Raw genomic sequence first — 20,519 nt, 5'->3', positions numbered from 1 at the left:
AATCTGAAAGTTCGGTCATCTCTCTCTTTGGTTCCCCTTCACAATATCGAAATTTCAAAACATCAAATCATTGGTCTGCGAAGACCAGACGATCGAAGTTTTGAAATATTGAACCTTGTCAATGGAGATCGCCATACAGTGCGGAACGGGAACATTACTGCTCTCTTCACTGTAGTGCGATCTCAGAATTGGCATATTTAAATAGCAGGGGGAGTGGGGGGCACATGGGGTGGGCAGTGGGGCTTGCCCCCCTGCAAAAATGTGAAAAGTTTTGTACTTTTTTTTTTTTTGTAAGGTTCGATATTTCAGAACCTCTGGTCTTCGATGATCAGAGGTTCGATGGTCTGAAATTTTGATCCTTTGAAGTAGACCCCTCTCTCTTCATATAGTCCAGAGAGGCAAGTCTCAAGTCATTCATACCATGTATTATGACAGAGTCATTACAATACTTATTGCTGAGCGACTTGACTGCATGCATGACTTAATAGATCCTGGCACCTGACCGTAATCTTCTTGTTCAACCTGGTGAGGAGAAATCTGTCTGTCTCACTACTGAGTCACCTATGACCAGAACATTAGGTTTTAAGGTATTTTTGCCTTAGGGGCTTAATTGCTGAGAGACTGATGTGTTATGTGTAGTGGTGAATTCTGCTCATGTACCAGTTTGTGTAAGCTGTTTGTGCTTCGGAGGTCTCTGGTCTTTTGGTAGGCTCTCAGTACCTCCATGTGTGTGGCTTTGTGTGTCTTGACCTTATCTTGTGCAAGAATGGAGTTGTGTGTGATGACAACCTGTTGCATGTCTTGTACATTGTTATGAGAGAGGACGGACTCTAATTTCATGGTACAGTTACATTTCTCACATGCTGCGTTTGCTTTAGAAGCAAGTGGTTGTCAGTACACGAGGCAATTACTACATTGCCTTAGGATGCCCATGTCAATCAGGTTGGCTGGAGAAATGGCGGCAAACTGTCTGTCCTTTATGGCAGGTATGTACTGTAGTAATTAGTGGGGATGGGCTAGATGAACCAGGGTTTGCTTGTAAGACTAACAAAGGTGGCTATTCTGTGTAGGGCTAAGAGTGGAAGAATGCATCAATGCCTCAGAATGCACACCTGAGGTGCTCGCTAGGTAGCAATGCACAACTACACTGTGCACAAAGAGGCAGTGGTGCTAAGGATGGTTCTCTAGCAGATATCAAAGGAAAACTGTGTTTCTAAGCAATTGCATCCATACACAGCAGCACTAAATCTCTCAGTGGAATGCGCAACTATGCACAAATGCAGGACTTAAAACTGTTCAACTTTGCTTGTGTTTAACACAAATTAACCAATAGGAAAGCCCAAAAACGAGCCTTTTCCAAGCAATCCCCAACTCAGAAAGGTCCTGGGCTACACACTTCTGCCACAAGGGTGCAGAAGGGCCTTCTTAATGTAGGATGGCTGGTTTTACTGCTTAAGTAATACCAAACAGCCTAGGGAATTACTCTGCTTAATGGTTTGATGTTTACATGCAGTGGGTATTTATAGAAACACTACCATTTAAATAAAAACTTCTGCAAGCATATTCAGAAAGTGTTTAAAGACACATTTAATATGACAGAGCATGTCACTTATTCTGCAGAAATTTACTCTAAACGTGAATATATACCATGCAATGAGCTACATATGTAGCATGTTATGTCAATCATAGCATATCTAGTAAAAAAGCACAAAGATTCACTAAATAATTAGGACATTAACAATAACATAAGAAAAATCAAAATTTCTAAGATGTACTGATGTTGACTTAGAAATACAGTTACTGTAAGATGCTAAAATGAAAGGCTGAATGGACAAAAATCCACCTAATATTTCTTTCAAGGAAAAGAAGCAGTTTTTGTGATTTAATGTTCATAAGTAGCAGTAAAGTAGTTCCCAGTTAAATGAGAAGTCATATGCTTGATAGCAAACATATCTCAGAATAGGGAACTACAAATTAAGAAAAACTGATTGCACTGGCCACAAATATCAACTCGGACAAAGCAAGCAGCACAAAGCTGTGCCACATGCAATGTATACCATGACAATCCAAAGAAGAGATTTCCTTACCTAGTATCAGATCATCCATCGATTACAGTGGGCAATAATTTGTTTTAATTCAAAAACATGCATCTCATATATAAAGATTATTCCAAATTACTGAAATAAAGTAATGAATACAAAAAAATAACTGTAATTAGTAAATGGAGTCTATTTTCAAAACAGAGTATGCTGCTATCTCTACCAGTAGTCTACAAAAACAGCAGTTGAGAAGGTGTGTACAAGTACAAATTTTAGTACAGAATATCCAAGTGCATACTATTTACCTTCCAAAAGACAAATGGGCAGAACTATCCAAAGAGTGCAAAAAGCATGTCAAGAAAAAGCTACAAGGATTGACATCTTGCAGATTTGGAATTCTGGAAAACTTCAGGGACTCAAGTCTCTCAAAAGCTCAACTGTTAATGGCAGAAGGCTGAAATGCTCATTTCTCCACTTCATCTGCATTACTGATGCCTTAAAATAAACTTCAGTGTAAAGAAAATAGTGACAAGAAATCTGCAGAAACAGAAATGCAATTCTTTTTTTTTCCCAACATCTTTATTAAATTTCCACATATGACAAAGGCAGTCTTACATTTATATAAATGAAAAACATACATTATATTACTTTAGTTGCACACAGTTTAAAATTGCAGACACCACTGAGCAACTGTAGTTCTAAACATTACAAATCACTTATAAACCTAGTCAGTTAAGTATTATATAGCTCATTCAAATCTCACCACTTAAACCTCGTTCATGATCTGCATATACTGTTCCCATAATTCCCATTTTTTTCTATGTAGTTTGCTCCTTCTCTTTTCTAAAGATCCCAATTCCAGTTGTTTCATCTCAGTTACTATAGTCACTACTTCTAGTAAAGCTGGTCTAGACTGATTTCCATTTTCTAGTAATATGCTTTTTTGGCAGCTACCATAATTAGACTCAGCAAGGCTTCACTATGTCTAGGCAATTCCAATTCTGTATCATAATTCAACAAATCAACTTCCCAGTCAGTCCAATCCGACTACCCAGCATCTCAGACAGAGTGGTCCGCAGGAAATCCCAAAAGTCTGCCAGCTCATCACGCCTCCAAAAACTATGTTCCCAGCTACCTCTTTCTTGCCTGTCACACCTCCAGCATTTTCTATCCACCTGAGGAAAACTTTTTAAGAGTCTACTTGGGGTATAAAAATACCTATGTAAACATTTCCAGGCAAAGATCTTAAATCTTCTAGACTTTGTTGCATATTCAGAAATCCAGTTCTTGATATGAAATGCATAAAACTGAGATGTATAACATGGAGACAGATTAAGAACACAAAAGACAGCTTTTTTGGAGAAGACAGAAACCCATACAGGATGATGCTGCTTGAAGGAAACATAGAAGGTGGATGGCCTCCACTATCTGCCCATTTGTATGCCCTCCACTAGAGCTTTGCCAAGTGCATGCATGGGGTTAGGACAAGCATGTAAAAGGCTGGACCATATTAGATAGCTGCCTAAATGATGGCCACTCTAGGCAAACTCTCATGTCACTAATGGGACATGAACTGGCATCATTGTTATGGAGGAGGTTGATGCGCGGCAGGCAATGGGGTTTAAAAAATTACTAACATAAATGACAACAGATTTTTATAGGCAAAAATCAAAAAGTTAACACTACACTGTACAAATCATGCTGAACTGAAACATATCAATAGGAAGTAGATATTTCAATGATTCACAAATTTCATCTGGAGTATACGTCTGTTGCCATTTTATTTAAGCATAGTATCATGACTGTGTCTGCAGTGCAATATGTCAAACACCTGCACTGCTCCATGGTATTTTAAGGTATGAAAATTTAAACATTTCACATAAAAAACCCAAAGTAAGAACAACCAGAGGAAAATATTTTTTTCTGTATGAAAAAATTCAAACACTAAGTTTCAAAGAGAGAAGTCAGAAGAAAATCTATGTTTCTACCTGTTCTTTACTGATGTGAACTGCATAGTGCAAACCCATTTGGGAGTAGTATACCAGACGGTAGAGTCCTTAAGAACCATCACAAAAGATGAGAGTAGCTCATTTCCTACAACAGGTTGTGTGTTGCAAAATATGGGCATACACCTCTGCATTTAACTTGATTTGCCATTTTAATTATCTTCCAAAACTCCATCTTAATCCACACCTCTCACATCCACAATGACATGGCAGACTACAAACACAGTCTCACTGCCTGTAGCTACTTTATAAATACCAGATGCATGGTTCAGAAATATACAGCCTTAACTGTGACCAGAGATAAGTTGTGATTGATAATCAGCTAGGATCCTACAGAAGCTGAGGGGGGGGGGGGAGTAGCCACTGTTGTCTTACCCAGCAAAAGGAGGGCACCTCAATTTTCCACAAGACTCGCACCTAGCTAAGACAAGGTGTGACAAGTGGCTTAAAGGGTCAAAGACACATACTCACCTAAATGGACAAGTAAGAAGAGGGATACATGTATATATCAGAGTTCAATACTGTGAAAGTACTGCATGTCCAAAAGCTGCTATACAATCTGTTTTACTAATTAATAAAAAAAAATTAACTATCATGCCATACAGGGTGTGAAGTCAAGTCACTTGAGCGCCTTGGGTAGTTACCTGGCATGTTGATCCAGCTTGAAATATGGGCAGTCCTAATCAGGCAGTGGAGAAGCCAAGTACCCAAGACACTGAAACAAAGCATATTTATCAAACTCAGATGAAGTTGAAAAAAAGTCTCTTCAAGGCTGCCTGGATGACTATCCATCAAGTTGACAGGCATACGTGTGAAAGAGATTCAGTGGCATGATGAAGTTCGTGCTATTTCACTTCCAGTAAATAAGCTTGGCATCACATGAAAAAAAATTAATCCACCTTGTTAATGTCATGACACCTCATTTAATGCTAGTCTTAATCTGCTTTGATTCATCCATCACATTTTCAGGTTAGCTATCACTTTGCTGAACTGAAAGAAAAGTTATATCACTAACCTTCCAGCAATAACTATAAAGTCTCTGAAGAACTCCTGACAGCCTGGGAACATGGGGGGTGGGCAGGGCCCACTGATGCTCTGTGATGTTGTAAACCTCTCTTGCAGTCTCTTCAAGCGGCTCAAGTTATCCGTTCCCAACATATTCAGAACATCCTGGTCTGCAGCATCAGCACCACTGTTGGCATTTAGTGGACCTCTGCACATCTAGAATTTAGAGAGAGAGAGAAAAAAAAAAGGATGTGAATTGTTTTTTTTTTTGGCAGCATGCAAGTCAGACTCCAGTTTAAATAAGATGAAGCCCAATACTTGGAATGAGAACACAGCCATATGGACTACAGTTTTCTAGATATTAAGGCCATATTCCTTACTGATATCTTGAGGATATTCAAAGAGTTTTTGTTTATGGTGTGGAGGAGCACTGTGATGGAATCTGAAAACCAATGATTCTGTTATCTCTGTTGACATTGTTCAGGTTTATCAGATAATCAATTGCTAAAACATGTGTGGAGTGAGTTCAGTGACCATCAGATATATAGTAAGAAGGTGGACTGAGGCATTCATCAGTTAAATGTGCCAGAGTGAACAGGCATCCCAGTGTACGATTCCTTCACTCCTCTGTATATAGCTGACAGCACAACTGCACACATTTTGATGTTAAGTCTGGAGTTTACTGGCATAGTTTCAAACACAGGGCTCACAGTAAAAAAGATGGGGAAAATGGCACAACTTGTATGACAGTGTTAAAGGGAATATTGTAAAATTGCTTCATACAGTTCAGATTATATACAGATGCAATACCATAAATAGGCAACACAATCGGGACTGCCACTTCAATCTTGTATGAACAAATCTTTAATTCAAACAAAGCGCCTTTACTATTTTGTGAGGGGACAGAGCTAATAATATCAGTCTCCCATTGTGGAGGGGGGTCTTCATAAACCTCCTACGTTATATTAACTACAACTCCTACTAGTTTGATGCCTTTAAGACTTTTTGAGGACTGGCTGGGAAGACAAATTTACATCAGTGTTATCATATACAGCCCAGCTCAATTTGGGAGGTGAGCCTTACTAAGTACTTGTAAATGATGTCAAGAATGTTTGTGACTACTTAAACGTGCATATGGCTAGGTATCTTAGGGTTCCTGTTATCACTTGCCAAGTATTAATCCTATTAAAAACATATACATATGGAAACAGCTGTATTAAAAATTCACAGAATTTCAACATCTTTTTGAAGGGGTGATCTAAGCTTAGATAAGTTTTAGACAAACCAATTTTTCAAAATCAATCTGGCACTCCGCGATTTCTTTGCCTACACAAAAAAGAAGTAAAACTAATCATAAAAGTAATCACATTTTTTTCTGGAAAAAAAAAAGACATTCCATTTCTAAAATAAAGTAACTTCTAATGCAAAGAAAAATAAAAGCCTAGTTGTACACTTACCATAATGTTAGATTTGGATAAGTAGGTCACAGGCTACTAACCTCTTCCCTTTTACCCATAATTCTGTACAAATCACCTTCCTCTGCAAATCTCTCATGAACAAAAACAAGACAACTTCTAGACCATGTAAACAAGTCAATTAAGGGGAATGAAATGGTTATACTGATTAGGATAGAGATGCTCATTCAAGACATAATATTGTGATATGTATGTACCATTTGCATCCTGCTTAAGGAAGCCCACCCTTATCAAAAGAGGGACAGAATCCAAAGCTTGTCATCCTCAGTGGTCAGCTTCAGGGAAACATACTGCTAAGCAGCAGTAGTCCCCAAAGATCAACCTACATCTGAAGATCCCATCCAACTTGTAGGGTATTGTAAAAGCATTCAAAGAAGTCAATAGCTGCTGCACAAATCATCTAAAGATGCTGTGAAAGAAAGATTATGGGTTCAATATTTAAATGTGGAACTAAACTAGCAATACGAGGTCAGACTCCCATCACTGGCCCCTGTTTAAAAAAGGGGTGGAACAATCAGCTTTTAAAATATACAGTAAATGCCCACTGCTGCCTAGGGGAGCAGCCAAACCCTACCACATCTAATAAGTTCCACTCTGTCCAGCTAAGGATCAAAGTTGTAACCACTGACTCCCCAGCATTTTAAACATCTCAGACTGAGCCAAGTGTATTTTAGTGCAACTTTTCCAACAGTAATAAACTTAATTATTTTGCACATGCCTATACACAAACCCTTTTCAGAATGGGGGGATTATATGATAACCCTTCTGCACCAACACCCTCCATCCCAACCATAGGTTCATAGGTAGGTAATAGGCCATCGGCCTTGGGGCCTACATAAGCCTAGCCAAAAAGGTTCCCTGGCTTTCGCCACCCAAGAAAATTTCCCTGTGCCCCTGTCAAGCAATGCCGCAGAAGTGATCCCCGGGGTTAATTTTCTATTTCTCATCCAGTCATCAAGGTTTTTCTTAAAGAGGGCCAATAAGGAGCTTTGCTTGACATGAATGGATAGTTTGTTCCAGAGTATGGGAAATCTCTGGGACAGGAATCTATCCCTCCACCATATTCTGCTTATTGTGTTGACAAGGTTTAGGTCCCTGGAGCATGTGGTTCGGAGAGGCTGGGATTTCTTTAAGTGCAGCATGTCCAACACCAGTTACTCAACGACAATAAAACAAGAATGCACTTGATTCATTACCCTTAAAATAAGCCAGCCTTTAAATTTACAAATGGAAGCATCTGTGTGAAAGCAGAGGGCTGGTGAGAAGCCTCACATAATTTTACTGCAACTCCACCTATAGCAAAAACATTACACTGTATTCTTCATTCAGAGTCTTTCAAATAAAGCTTGTTGTAGGAAGCAAGCTCTCTATACAGCCATGGGGTGGAGTGGAGGGACCTCTATACACCCAAACTTACATATGTTGATTCTACAGTCCCATAATACTGGAAGGGGGGATGCCCAATTCTCAAAGTATTTTTCAGCACAACTATCTTTTGGTAAATGGATCTGCATAACTGGTATTTGAATACCTAACACTTTCTCGATACTACCAATTTCCATGGGCAGACACCTCACAGTTTGTTATACAAGTAAACTGCATAAACTGTTTAACTAATAAATAAACCCATCAGCCACTTACATTCGGAGTTGAGTAAGGTTCTTTACTTGAAATAAGTTAAGCATTTTTTTTCCAAGTAAATATACATTCAAAGGTACAATAGAAAATTGAAAATAAATTAAAAATGATAGAAGTCAGAAAACTCAACATAGGTTCATAGGTATGTAATAGGCTAATGGCCCTGGAGCCTTTACAAGCCTAGCCATAGATTTACCCTGACATAGTGCCACCTGACCTTAATCCCCAGTGCCTCTGTCGAGTAGAGCCACTGGTGTTATCCCTGGGGTAAATTTTCTGTTTCCCATCCACTCAAAGATTTCTCTTGAAGAGGGTCAGCGAGGTGCTCTGCTTGACATGTATGGGAAAGTCTGTTCCATAGCATGGGCAGTCTCTGGGTTATGAACCTGTCCCTCCAGCATGTTCTGTTAATTGTGGTAATGAGGTTGAGGTCTCTGGAGCGTGTGGTGCGGAGGGACTGGGATTTCTTTACATGCAGCATTTCTAACAGAGCTGGGTCAGACATGGCTTTGTAAGTCAAGCAGAGATCGCCTCTAAGTAGGCGATATGAGACCGAGAATAGTTGGAGTTTTTTTTGAGTCTGTCCATATAGGACAAGTGTTTAAGGCATATGATCCTCTTTGTGAGGTAGTTTTGTGGCCTCTCCAGTTGTTGCAGGTGTCTAGTGAGGTACATGCCAAATGAGGCATTGCACTCGATGACTGGCCTAATGAGGGAAGAGTAGAGGGAGACAATGACCTCTTTCTTCCTGGATGCAAAACCCTTAGTAATGATCTTCTGACCACAGTGGCAATGTGGTGATCAAAAGAGAGGTTGCTGTCAACCTGTGTTCCCAGATCTCTTACAACGTCTTCTGTGTTCAGTGGACTAATATCAATGTGTTAATTCATGGGAACCAGGTTTTTCCCAAAGGGGATGACGACACATTTTTGGGCATTGAGCTTAAGGCCATGGTTCTGACACCAGTTGTTGGTCACAGTAAGGCCATTTTGTCAGATGTCAACATCACTTGGGGAGTTAATAATAGCTCCCAACTTGCAATCATCTGTGAACTTTGTCAGCCGGAGTCCCTTCATGTTGGCCTGGACTTCTGAGAAGGAGATACCAAACCGGGGAGGACCCAGGACCGAACCTTGTGGGACTCCACTCATGACTAATCTGCAGTCTGACTTGGAGTCAGCTACTTTCACATTGTGGGTTCTATCTGTGAGCCAGTTTGCAACCCACCTAATGATATAGGGGTTGATGCAAAGCTTAGTGAGTTTTTCTAGGACTCCTGAGTGGGGAAGGGGTATCAAAAGCCTTGGCCAGATCAAGGTAGGCTTTTGAACCACCTTGCCTTCATCCACAGCGCTGGTGACTGACTCAAAGTCGTTAACCAAGTTGAGCAGGCATGATCTACCCTTCACAAAACCAAACTGTGTGGGATGCAGAGTTGGAGAATCCCTATATCCTTGTTTATTAGGTCCATGATGATGCGTTCCATAGCTTTGCATATCAGACTCATCAGGCTAATGGGGCGATAGTTCCCAGAGTCTGTAGTCGCTCCTCCTTTGTGGAGAGGGATAACTGAAGAAGTGAGCCATTCGGCAGGTTAAAAGCCTGAGGCGAGGCTGTGATTGAACATGGCACACAGGTGAGGTTCCAGTTCACTCCATATTTAATGTAGAACACAACCAGGGATATTGTCAGGTCCCATAGAAGCTGTATTCTTGGCCTTGGACAGTGCTGTTTTAACCTGTGCAGCAGTAATACTGGGTGCCTGGCAATCTACTGGTACTGTGATTGGTCCTTGTGGGGGGGGGGGGCAAATTTGGCAATGAATCTGTCGGCCAGTATACTCGTAATATCTGTTGGCTCGGTATAGGAGGTACCATTGTGCAGCAGCTCAGAGCAAATCAGTTTACTGCCGTGGAGATTCTTTACATAACTACAGAAGGTCTTGTGGTTGTCTTTACTATCTGCTGTAATTCTGTTTTCATACCTAGCTTTAGAGGATTTGATGAGGGATTTAAACTTTTTGTTGAGGCAGATAAGGGAGTTTTTTCCAGTCTTGGGACTTCACCTTATTCCGCATCAGTTTCCTCCTCCTGTTATAGACTTTGTTTTTGGCAGGGGGCCACCAGATTGGCTTCTTTTTTTTGGAGGAGAGTGTCTTGGTTCTATTGGGTATGGCGAGATCCATGCATTTGTGTACGTGTTCGTACAGTGCATTGGTGTATGATTCTGCAGTCATGCAACTATTCTCCATTTGCATGGGTGCTGTGAAGTTAGCCACCTCTGTTTTTAGGATCCCAAAGTTAGCTTCATGTGTTTTGGACTAAAAATGCACCATCCCATATGTTTTTTCATTTCAAAATGAGATTTCCGAGACCGTATGCACAATAGAATTTAAACTGTTGTTGATGATATCCCACATGAGCCAAAGCAGTAGCTCCTAAAAGTCTGTTGTCTTCTACAACCATTAACCTTTCGAATTAAAGGAGAGTTCTAATATTTCAAGTCCCCAAACAGGATTTCCTATGGCTTTTGGATGCAAGATGATGTCCTTCCTGACTTGAAATTTACACGTCCAAGAAGGAAGGGTAAATGTCAGTAAAACAGAGTTCAAATAAGGAACTGATCATATGACTCAGCCAGAATATTTACTTAGCAGGCTCTGCAACAGTACACAGTCAAGAAGGTTTAAACTGTGGTACTTTTCCATGGCAGCAGAGTTGTATGATGTTAGGCATACTACACTTCACTGAAAAAGGAAAAAATAAAACTGCAAGTTTTACCTTAAGAACAAATGCATGTACATTGTTTAAGTTAGACACATCCCCAATACAACTACTTTACTTCTTATACATTTTCCTTTTCTAAGGCTGTTCATTCCCCAGTCTAAACACACTTAATATGGATCGCAAAACCTTGCAGTAACCCTCTTGCATATTTTAATGTATGGCCAGCAGTTGTACACCAGCTTCCTTTTTATATGCTTTGGGTACATATTGCCTGAAAAAGGACTATTATGAGCTATGGCTAGAAACGTCTGAAGAACGACCCTTGGGACTACCAACTGCTGCATCACTGCTCCCTCTTGTTTGTCTACACATTCTATACAACCCTTTTCTCCTGCATTTACACTGTCCCATCATCTAACACCTAAGAATTAACAGCCTCCTCAGCTATCTCAATCAAGGTTTGCAACCTGTGATGTGACATCTGCACATTAACTTCTCTTTGCAATTCTATCATTTTAAAGGAAGTTCGGTACTTTATGGCAAAATTGTCTCAAATTTAGATCAACTGTTATCAACCCTTTCTTACCCTGAAGTACCTCCTCCTAGAGGAAAACCAATATTTTCTGATAGCGGTGGACCCTGTTCAAGCTTTTCACCCTCACCAACTCTTTTACTGAAGTTGCCACTTTACTAAACCTTCATGAAAGGTGTGCATTGGCTGAGTCCCAGCCCATTACCTTTCCCATCTCACTGCCTCTGTGCTTGTTGCACATAACCACATGTTCGCAGTGTACGGTTTTATCAATCATTACACATTGGAACATCTGCTGGGATATCATCAAACACTGCCACGTGCTTGTCTCCAGCACCCCCCACCCCAGCAGTCCAAATGAAGGTGTCCCTCTCACAGCCTTAACAAGAGTTGATTGCCAGGGCATGTTTTTCTACAACAATTCCAGGCATAAAAACAGCTGCATCTGATGCAGTATTCCTGTTATTTTAGCAGATGCATCTTTACCCTCTGCCAGGCTAGGTTATAGAATCTCACAATAATTTGAAACATTTGCAGTATCAAAATGAACCCTACCACTGCTGTGTTGCTGCATGCAGTAGCTCCCTCACATGGTTTTTGTTCCTCAACATGTTGCTATGGATATCTAGATTGCACATGCGACAGATGGCTACACTGGAAATATTTTACTCCAAGACCTTGTTAGGTACTAGAGACCATGGTCTTTCCTTTTGCCTCTGCAGCCTGAAGCTAATGTTTGAACTGCCCCATGAGTTCCCTTACACCCATGTGTGGTGCTTTATATACCCTCATTTTTATGCAGTTGTGCCATGCAAGAAATATAAAAGTCTCCCTTCCCCATACCCCATTTCCTCACTGTTCTATACCCAGCTTACTAAACAGAGTCACGGCCTCAGAGAAAGTACCAAGGGCTTGCTCCAGTATATGGTCTTCTAGCTTTCAAATATAGTGACTTTACTCACCCATGAAAGCAAGCATGTTTTACAGTGATATAGTCACTTAAGTCTGTCATATGGCATTCTTGTATGCTCTCCATATTTCTTACTATAAGGTACAGAAATTAATATAAACACTTCATTTAAATTTATTATAATTCAAACATTCAATACGTTTAATTTTTGATGGAGCATGCAATACCTTACCTGTGGAACAGGGAAGTTATAACTGCCACCTATGGCACCTGATCACTTTTGGTGTGGATTACAAACCCTTTCAAATCCCACCCCAAAACAATTCTGCCATGGTGTAGTGGTTGTACACTGGACTTATGAGAAGTGGTATATGGAGTTTGATACCTGAGGCCTTAAATTATTTTGGGCTAGCAGTCTGTGCATAGTACTAAGGTTAGAAACTCTTAGCAAACTAATTCTTGAAGTACAGAGTTTGATTCCTCAGTCGCTATATGTCTACTGTGCAACTTTGAGCAAATACATTAACCAATGTGCTCTGAGGCAATAGGAAACTGGGCTAGGCTTCTTAATGGTCAGGGCACATGCCTTTTACCTACCTATTAACCTACAACTGCTACCTGGCTGCCGTTAGTTTAGTGTATTTAACTACAGCTACACAAGGCTAGTATGTCTGCCTTGGATGTAAGAGTAAAAATTCCAGTGGTTTTGCACTTCTTGGCAAGATGGGACACAATTTCCATGCCGTACAGACCAACATTTTTTTGCATGTTTTCCATCTTCTCTAGCTAGAAAATAAAATGCTGCTATGCAAGACACACTGATGAACATGTACTGTGTGGCCGCAGGAGTATAAAAATGTTTTGGTGACCAAAGCTATTTCACAGGCTAAAGAATTTGCCAGATCAAACCACTCTTCACTAAAATATATGAAAAACAATACAATCCCACCCATTTTATCCAATTAATACGGGATAAACAGGCTTGCAATCTCAGCTGTCTTAAACCTCTGCACCAAACTGCTCACATGATGCAAGACCTAGACTCTGCAGCAGACCTGGGCTTGATTTCCAGTCTCTTTTTGCCTACAGAGTGACTGAGCATGGTGCTTAGACAGGCACTGCTCCCATGTAATCTCCGAAAATATATGGTTGCCCTGTGGGCTTAACTGGCTAACAAATGGAAACTAATTATCTGAATATGAAACAAAACCCAGCAGTATGGGGTTCAAGTCCCAAAATTGGTAGTTTTTAATAATAAAGGCAATTTAGCGTTAACAGTGAAAGGTAAATACACATTGTTGTCCTGAGTAATGTTCAACCCCTGACACCTAGAAAGATTCACAATATTAAGATACATTTAATCACTGTTCCCAGGGAGTACACCTACCTCAGATAAGGCCCACTGCCCTTCGGTGTAATCTTGCCAACAGTAATTGAAACTTGAACAGAATTATTTTGCTTATGTAAACAAATACACATTCAATTACAAAATATTTTCAGAATGGTGAATTAACTAGTGACATTAACAAAAATAAGAAGCCACCTTACTGTCTGCCATTAAAATAAGCCATGTCTTAAATATTCAAATGGTTGCAATTAGCTAGAACAAATCAGCACTCTAAGGACAGAAGCTCCAAACTTTTACACAGGTAAACATAAATCCTTAAACCAACACATTTTTGAGGATGCCTTTCAGGATTCCTGAGTTACATGTCAAAGGGGAACAAAAAAGATTCAGCAAGCTAGAATCCAAAGAATTCATTTTCCTGCCATAATTTTCATGTTATAAACTACAAAAGTGCACACAATCAAGAAGGCATAGTTAAACTGTAATACATTTACACAGAATTAAATGGACAATTTCACTCAGTTTTATATATTTGTTTTACACACATCTCTTTTAAAAGGGCAAGTAAAATCCACTTAATCCTTTTAAATGGTTTACACCTTTTTTATTTGATACACCCCAATACATCGTACTTCACTGTTCCTATATTTTAGTCTTGGAAAAAAAAAGACATTAACATCCCCTGAGGATTACTGGTGTTCCTCACAAATATATATTTGAAAGATACCTGAGAGGTAGCCATTGCACTATTTAATGTGCGCTAAGCACTGAAGACAAAAGTTTACTGTATTTTTCTTAGCAAAATCTAATTCCATCAGTTAATGACTTGGATACAAAATTAACACCAAGTGCATTAGAACTTAATTTCTTCTGAGAAAAAAACAGAGACGATTGTGAATCTTTTCTTGAGGATTTGGTTTAATTCTATCCACACAAAAATTAGCAGATTCTGTGGTGGAACATTTAGCTCACTCGCCTTTGCATGCATGTGTGTGCCATTCTTTGGATGAGATGCTACAACTGAGGCCCATTTGCTTGAGTTGGTGGAAGCTCAGGTAGATGTAAAAGATCCTATGGCACCTGTCAAAAAGAGTAGGGGTCTTTATTTACATTTTTACACAATTCTATACAAGTTTACTAATTTATATTTATAAATCTTTATGCAATACATTCACACAATTTTTTCTTTATACATTCTATTTTTCATTTTAACGTGATTTTCTTTAAACTAGACCCAAACTTTTTCTTCCATAACTACAACCTTTTTCTTAAGTTTATTGATAAAATAAATTTTCCATTGAACATAATGTCATTTAATCTCACATTCTAAATCACCCATAGACCATAATATAAATGCCTATTCTTATTTTATATTCCTTATTTCTATTCTTATAATATCCATGTTCAGTCAGTCATATCCACATTTATGTCACCACTACTTTTTAATTCTGAAAAAAAAAATGTCACATAACTTTCCCCATAATTTGTACTTTCTTACATGTTAATAAAACATATTCTGTGGTTTCTTCACCACAGTACAAACATTCTCTCACTTTTCTTTTTAAAAGGCATATTTGCTTTTACTGGCAACTTATTTATTCCCAGTCTCGATAGAAAATCCTGACATTCTTCATTACTACACCACTTGTTTCTTTCCTTTATAGCCATATTTTCTTCTAGTAAATATTTCCAAGGGTCAACTCAATAATATTATATTCTTATACCATATTTTCATTCTTCTATTTGAGGAGTCTTTCACATTTTCATTTTTTCTTGATAATTTTATTTCCTCATTAATACATTTTTCTTTTTTCTTGTCTGCCAAAAATTTTCATATTAATACTTAAAACAGTCTGACTAATTTATCTATCTATCCATCAACACTTTATATAAATTTAATGACATTGCAAATACTACTGATTTAATAATCCTAATCTGCTTTCATTTTTATCCACATATAATACTCTTCTTTTAATGGGATTTAATCTAAATTCCCATATAAAAGTGAATATGACTAACACTTGTTTTTCGTGTCTTCTTGGAATCATATACACACTTGATAAATATGCTACTATCCTATTAATACTGAATTTATCAGATTAGTTTTTATTTTCTTTAGGATAATCTATATGTTCTCCATTGACAACAAATATCTTTCAGTTCTTGTAATAAATTTTTCCATTGTGTTGCGCATATTGTTTTATTTCAAAATTAAGACAGATTTCTTTAATTGTAAAGTATATTCCTCCTATTTTTATCTTATCCCCCAAATCTTGACTTTAATCCTTATTTAATGTCATACCCATTTCTTTTATACAACATACTGCTTCTTTCATCCATAAATTTTTAGTAATTATAATATCTGCATACATCATTAAAACCGACTTTATATATATATATATATATATATATATATATATATATATATATATATACACACACACACACACACTGTGTGTACATTATATATATATATATACATATATATAAACGCACCTATTTCTGTTAAATATTTTGCATTCATTTCACTATTTTCCTTGACTGCTACAATATTCATAACCAAAGCAAACATACCACTCATAGGACAGCCTGGTCTTATCCCATTACTCATCCCTATGTCCTTACTTAACCAGCCATTAATCAAAATTATTATCTTATAGTTACTATATGCTTTCATACAATTTTTTTAAACTTTACCACTAAAACTGTATGCCTCTATTAAGTCCCACAATGTCTTATTAATAAAGTATTTGATTCAATAGAGCACATCACTCACCGTAAGTTTTATATCATGTCTTCCATTTAAAATATAGTCTAATTTCCCTTGCTATCATTAATAATTCATGGCATCCCTTCCCTTTCATAACACACAAATTTTCAATTATATTTTCCATTTTACGTTTTCAGTCTTTGTTGAGTTATCGTCATACAAATTTTATAATCTCTATTAAATACTATAGGTCTCCAGCTCTTTATATCTTCTTTTTTACCTCTCTCCCAAAAAAAAAATGTAATATCCCACTACACAACTTTTTATAACAAAAACCTTCATTCAACCATTAATTTAAAATGTATAACAAAAACTTTGCCATTCCATTTATTTTTTTATTTCATACCCTATTCCATCTGGATCTGCTAGTGAATCTATACTAACTTGTACAAGAACGTTATCCAATTCATACACAGTGATCTCTTTTGCAGTTTCCTTATTTACTTGATCTGAAAAACTTGTGTTAACTGCTCATATTTTATTACATTTTTTTAAATATTTCTTCCATATAATGAACTATGGTTTACATTATCTGTTTTTTTTTTTTTTTTTTTTTACTCTCTCTCCCTCCTTATCTTTATACCTCTTATTACGCTGTCTTTTCCACAATCTTACCCAAATATGCTGACTTCTTTCCATGTAATGCATTTGTTTATATAACAAATTATTGACCATTTAATAATTTCTTTTATATCACTTTTTCTTTTTCATAATACTCAATCTCATTCCTTTCTAGTTTGTCAAAAGCATTTCTATGCATTTTTACATCTCCTTCTGTCCCTCTACTTTCTCTTTGTCATTAAAAAAAAAGAAGTTATGTCTTACCATAATGTTCCATCTGTGCTCTCGGTCTTCATTTATCCTTGACTGTAGGTTTGTTTCTTTATCTCAGAACCAACTCAGCTGCTATTCTAGCTCAGGTCTTCCAAAAACTCTCGGGCTTAGCTTTACCCATAATGCCCCTCTCGGGATTACATCAGATCGAGTTTGCACAAGATAGTGACAGACAGGAAATAAGAGGTCAGAGATTGTATCTGCACTCATAAATGGAAATCCAATCGATTAAGATAGCTCCATTACACTAAGAAGCCCGAAAGGCAGAGGAAAAGAGGGTGGGAATGTCAACGATAAGTGAATATCAACAATGCAGATAGAACATTATGGCAAGATATAACTTCTTTATCTGATTATGTCAATCTTCATTTAATCCTTGACTGTCACTTAATCCTTGACTGTGGGACAGAGTCCACAGCTACCTAAATCTTGGGAGGTCTCACGAAAGTATATTCCTGAGCACCACTGAACCAAATGATGCTCATGCTCTAGAGACCAGATCCAGCTTGTAGTGATTAATAAAGGTAAGCGGGGATGCCCAAGTAGCCACTGCACATATATCTATAGAAGCTCCGGAATGAAAAACTGCAGAGCGGCTATTGCACTCATTGAATGCACCTTTTACAGGGCTTGGTAGTTGCACGTTCCTTTTGTTATAAATTAAGGTGATACAATCCTTAAGCCATTTAGCCAGAGTAACCTTAGAAATTGGTTTACCCAGAGTAGAAGAAAAACAACTGGTCAGATTTTCTAAATTCTTTTGGTTTTCTAAATGTAAAAACGTAACAGTCTATGAACATCTAGCAAATGTAGACAATATTCACCCTTGTTTGAAAATCTGGGAAAAAATACGGGAAGTTGCATCATCTGGTTGATATTAGTCTCAGACTATTTATGTCAAAAAGGATGGATTAGCTCGCAAGGACAACCTGTCTCTATGGATGGTTAGGTAAGGAGGCTTGCAAGATAAGGTTTGTAGTTCTGATATTCTCCTAGCAGAAGTAAAAGCAATCAAAAATAAGATTTTCCAAGGCAAATACTTCAAATTGCAATTTGCAGATGGCTCAAATGGAGAATAAATTATGGATTGTAGCACCAGATTCAAGTCCCAAGGTGTGGAAGGACCTTGTATGGAGGTATGAGCATTAAGGTTCCCTTCAGAAAAGCTTTACAAAGTTTGTGGGACATTAGAGTTGTATCATTTAACCACTATGAAAAGTTGGATATTGCAGCTAGATACACTTGTACAGTCGAGGACACTCCCACATAGAAAAGCAATGCTAAGAATTCTAAGACCTTTGCAACTGGTGGAGAATATGGTTCGAGGTTATTCTCTGTAGCTCATTTTGAAAAGGTTTGCCACTTGCTGTTGTATAATCTTCTAGTCAAAGGTTTATGGGAGGCTAGAACAATTCGGTGAACCGCCAGCAGTGAGATTAGTATGCCTAGCAATCACTGGACTGAAGGAGTCATGCACTGATCTTGAGATTTTGAAGATTCGGATGAACGAGTTCAGAATTCCAAGGGATGGGACAAGAGGTCTGGAGCTGGGTCCAGGGTCCAACGTCTCCGAATTAGGTGATGTCAAAGAAAGGAAAAACGTATCTGTCAAGGCCAGAATGGAGCAATGAGAATTATCCTGTTCTTCAACCTGCTGACTTTCTTCAGAAACTGGGAAATGAGAGGCATCAGGGAAAGGCATACAACAGACCAGACAGTCAATCATGAAGGACAGCATCTTTCAGTGACTCCTGCAACGGGGTGAATAGGCAAAGTAGCTGCTGCTCTTATTGCTCAGGGGGATACAAAGAGATCGCAGCACAGCTGGTCCCATTGGCGGAACATCCTTTCAGTCACCAAAGGGATTGACAGACCACTCTAGAGGAATTAGGATAAGCCAGCTCAATTTTTCCACAATCACGTTGGAGCTTCCCAGAATACACATTGCAATTAGAAAGAGGTTGGATGAAATTGACAAAGATGGTAAGATTTGGTTCCCCCTTGCTTACTGATGTACCAGCAACTTGCATGTTGTCTGTTTGGATCTCAATCGTTCTGGAGGGGAGGGTTTCTTGGAATACTTGCAACACCAAAAGCACTGCCCTCATCTCTAGAACACTGATGTGCAAACTGGCCTCTAACTGGGACCAAATGCCTTGAACTGTCTTTCCCAGATAATGGCCCCCCACACCATATCTGGGATGCACCCATGGTCACTATGGCTTGGGGTTGACGAGAGAAAGGGTTGGCCCAACAAAATTTTGTTGTAGTGAAGCCACCAACTCAGGTCTTTCTTGCATAGACTGGTGATCACTACCTGATGGGACATTGGCTGTTTCAGTAAAGACCATTGTGACGCCAAGAGTCATTTGTAGGATTCGCATGTGAAATCTCACAAGGGGAACTAAAGTTATGGTGGCTGCCACTGATCCTAGAGTTTGCAACAATCATCTTGCAGTCACTTTTTTCTTGGAATAAGCTGGCTGACTTGCAATTTTATTCCTTGAAGTCTTTCTGGGGGAAGGGACGTGATACTGGTGTTTGTTTTTAACACCGCTCCTATAAATGCTAACTGCTGCATTGGCTCTAGATGGGACTTTTCAGAGTTTACAGTGATCCCCCCCAATGAGAAGCAAGTTTGAAGAATGTAGTTCCTTGCCTGCAACAGTAGATGCCTAGTGGGAGCAATAATGAGCCAGTCATATATGTTTGGAAACCTGCAAAATCTTTGCAGTCTGAAATGAGCTGCTACCACTGCCATGAATTTGATGAACACCCTGGGAGCTGTGGTAAGACCAAGGGGCAGTGCTGTGAACTGATAATGACGGGCTCCCAGCCAGAAGTGTAGGAATCTTCTGGACCGCTTGTTCATTTTTGTGAGACAATATGCATCCTGAAAATGTACTAAGCGCATTCAATTGTCTTTTCCTAAGAACGAAGTACAGACTGAACTGTAACCATTCAGAATTTGGCTTGTTGAACTGAATTTTTCAATACACTGAGATCCCAAATTGGTCTCCAGTCCCCTGTTTTCTTTGGCACTAAAAAATCTGGAGTAAACTCCAGATACAATTTGGTCTGGTGGGACTGCTTGGAGGATTTTAGTCTAGCAGTTTTTGAATTTCTAAGACTGCTGTATCCCTGATGGGGTGGAACATCTGGGATTCTTTATGGTTGTCTGGGTTATTTTAAAAATGGGATATTGTAACCTCTGGTTATAATCCTCTGCACCCAAC

At 38.6% G+C, this 20,519-nt stretch overlaps 1 protein-coding gene across 1 annotated transcript in view; it reads right to left on the bottom strand.

Annotated features, from left to right (window-relative positions):
- The window catches only part of CDAN1 (codanin 1), a gene marked incomplete in the record, with an annotated part of 1,645,523 nt that overhangs the window by 1,011,675 nt on the left and 613,329 nt on the right, over positions 1 to 20,519 (bottom strand). Inside the window, 1 exon segment of the mRNA XM_044074210.1 lies at positions 5,061 to 5,266. Within this exon segment, the coding sequence (XP_043930145.1) occupies positions 5,061 to 5,266 (206 nt within the window).

This window comes from Protopterus annectens, chromosome 6.part0, assembly GCF_019279795.1.
Source record: "Protopterus annectens isolate FY-2018-M chromosome 6.part0, PAN1.0, whole genome shotgun sequence".
In the NCBI taxonomy this organism is placed as follows: domain Eukaryota; kingdom Metazoa; phylum Chordata; order Ceratodontiformes; family Protopteridae; genus Protopterus; species Protopterus annectens.
The sequence above is the reverse complement of the archived record's forward strand: the minus strand, read 5'-3'. Positions and strand labels throughout refer to the sequence as shown.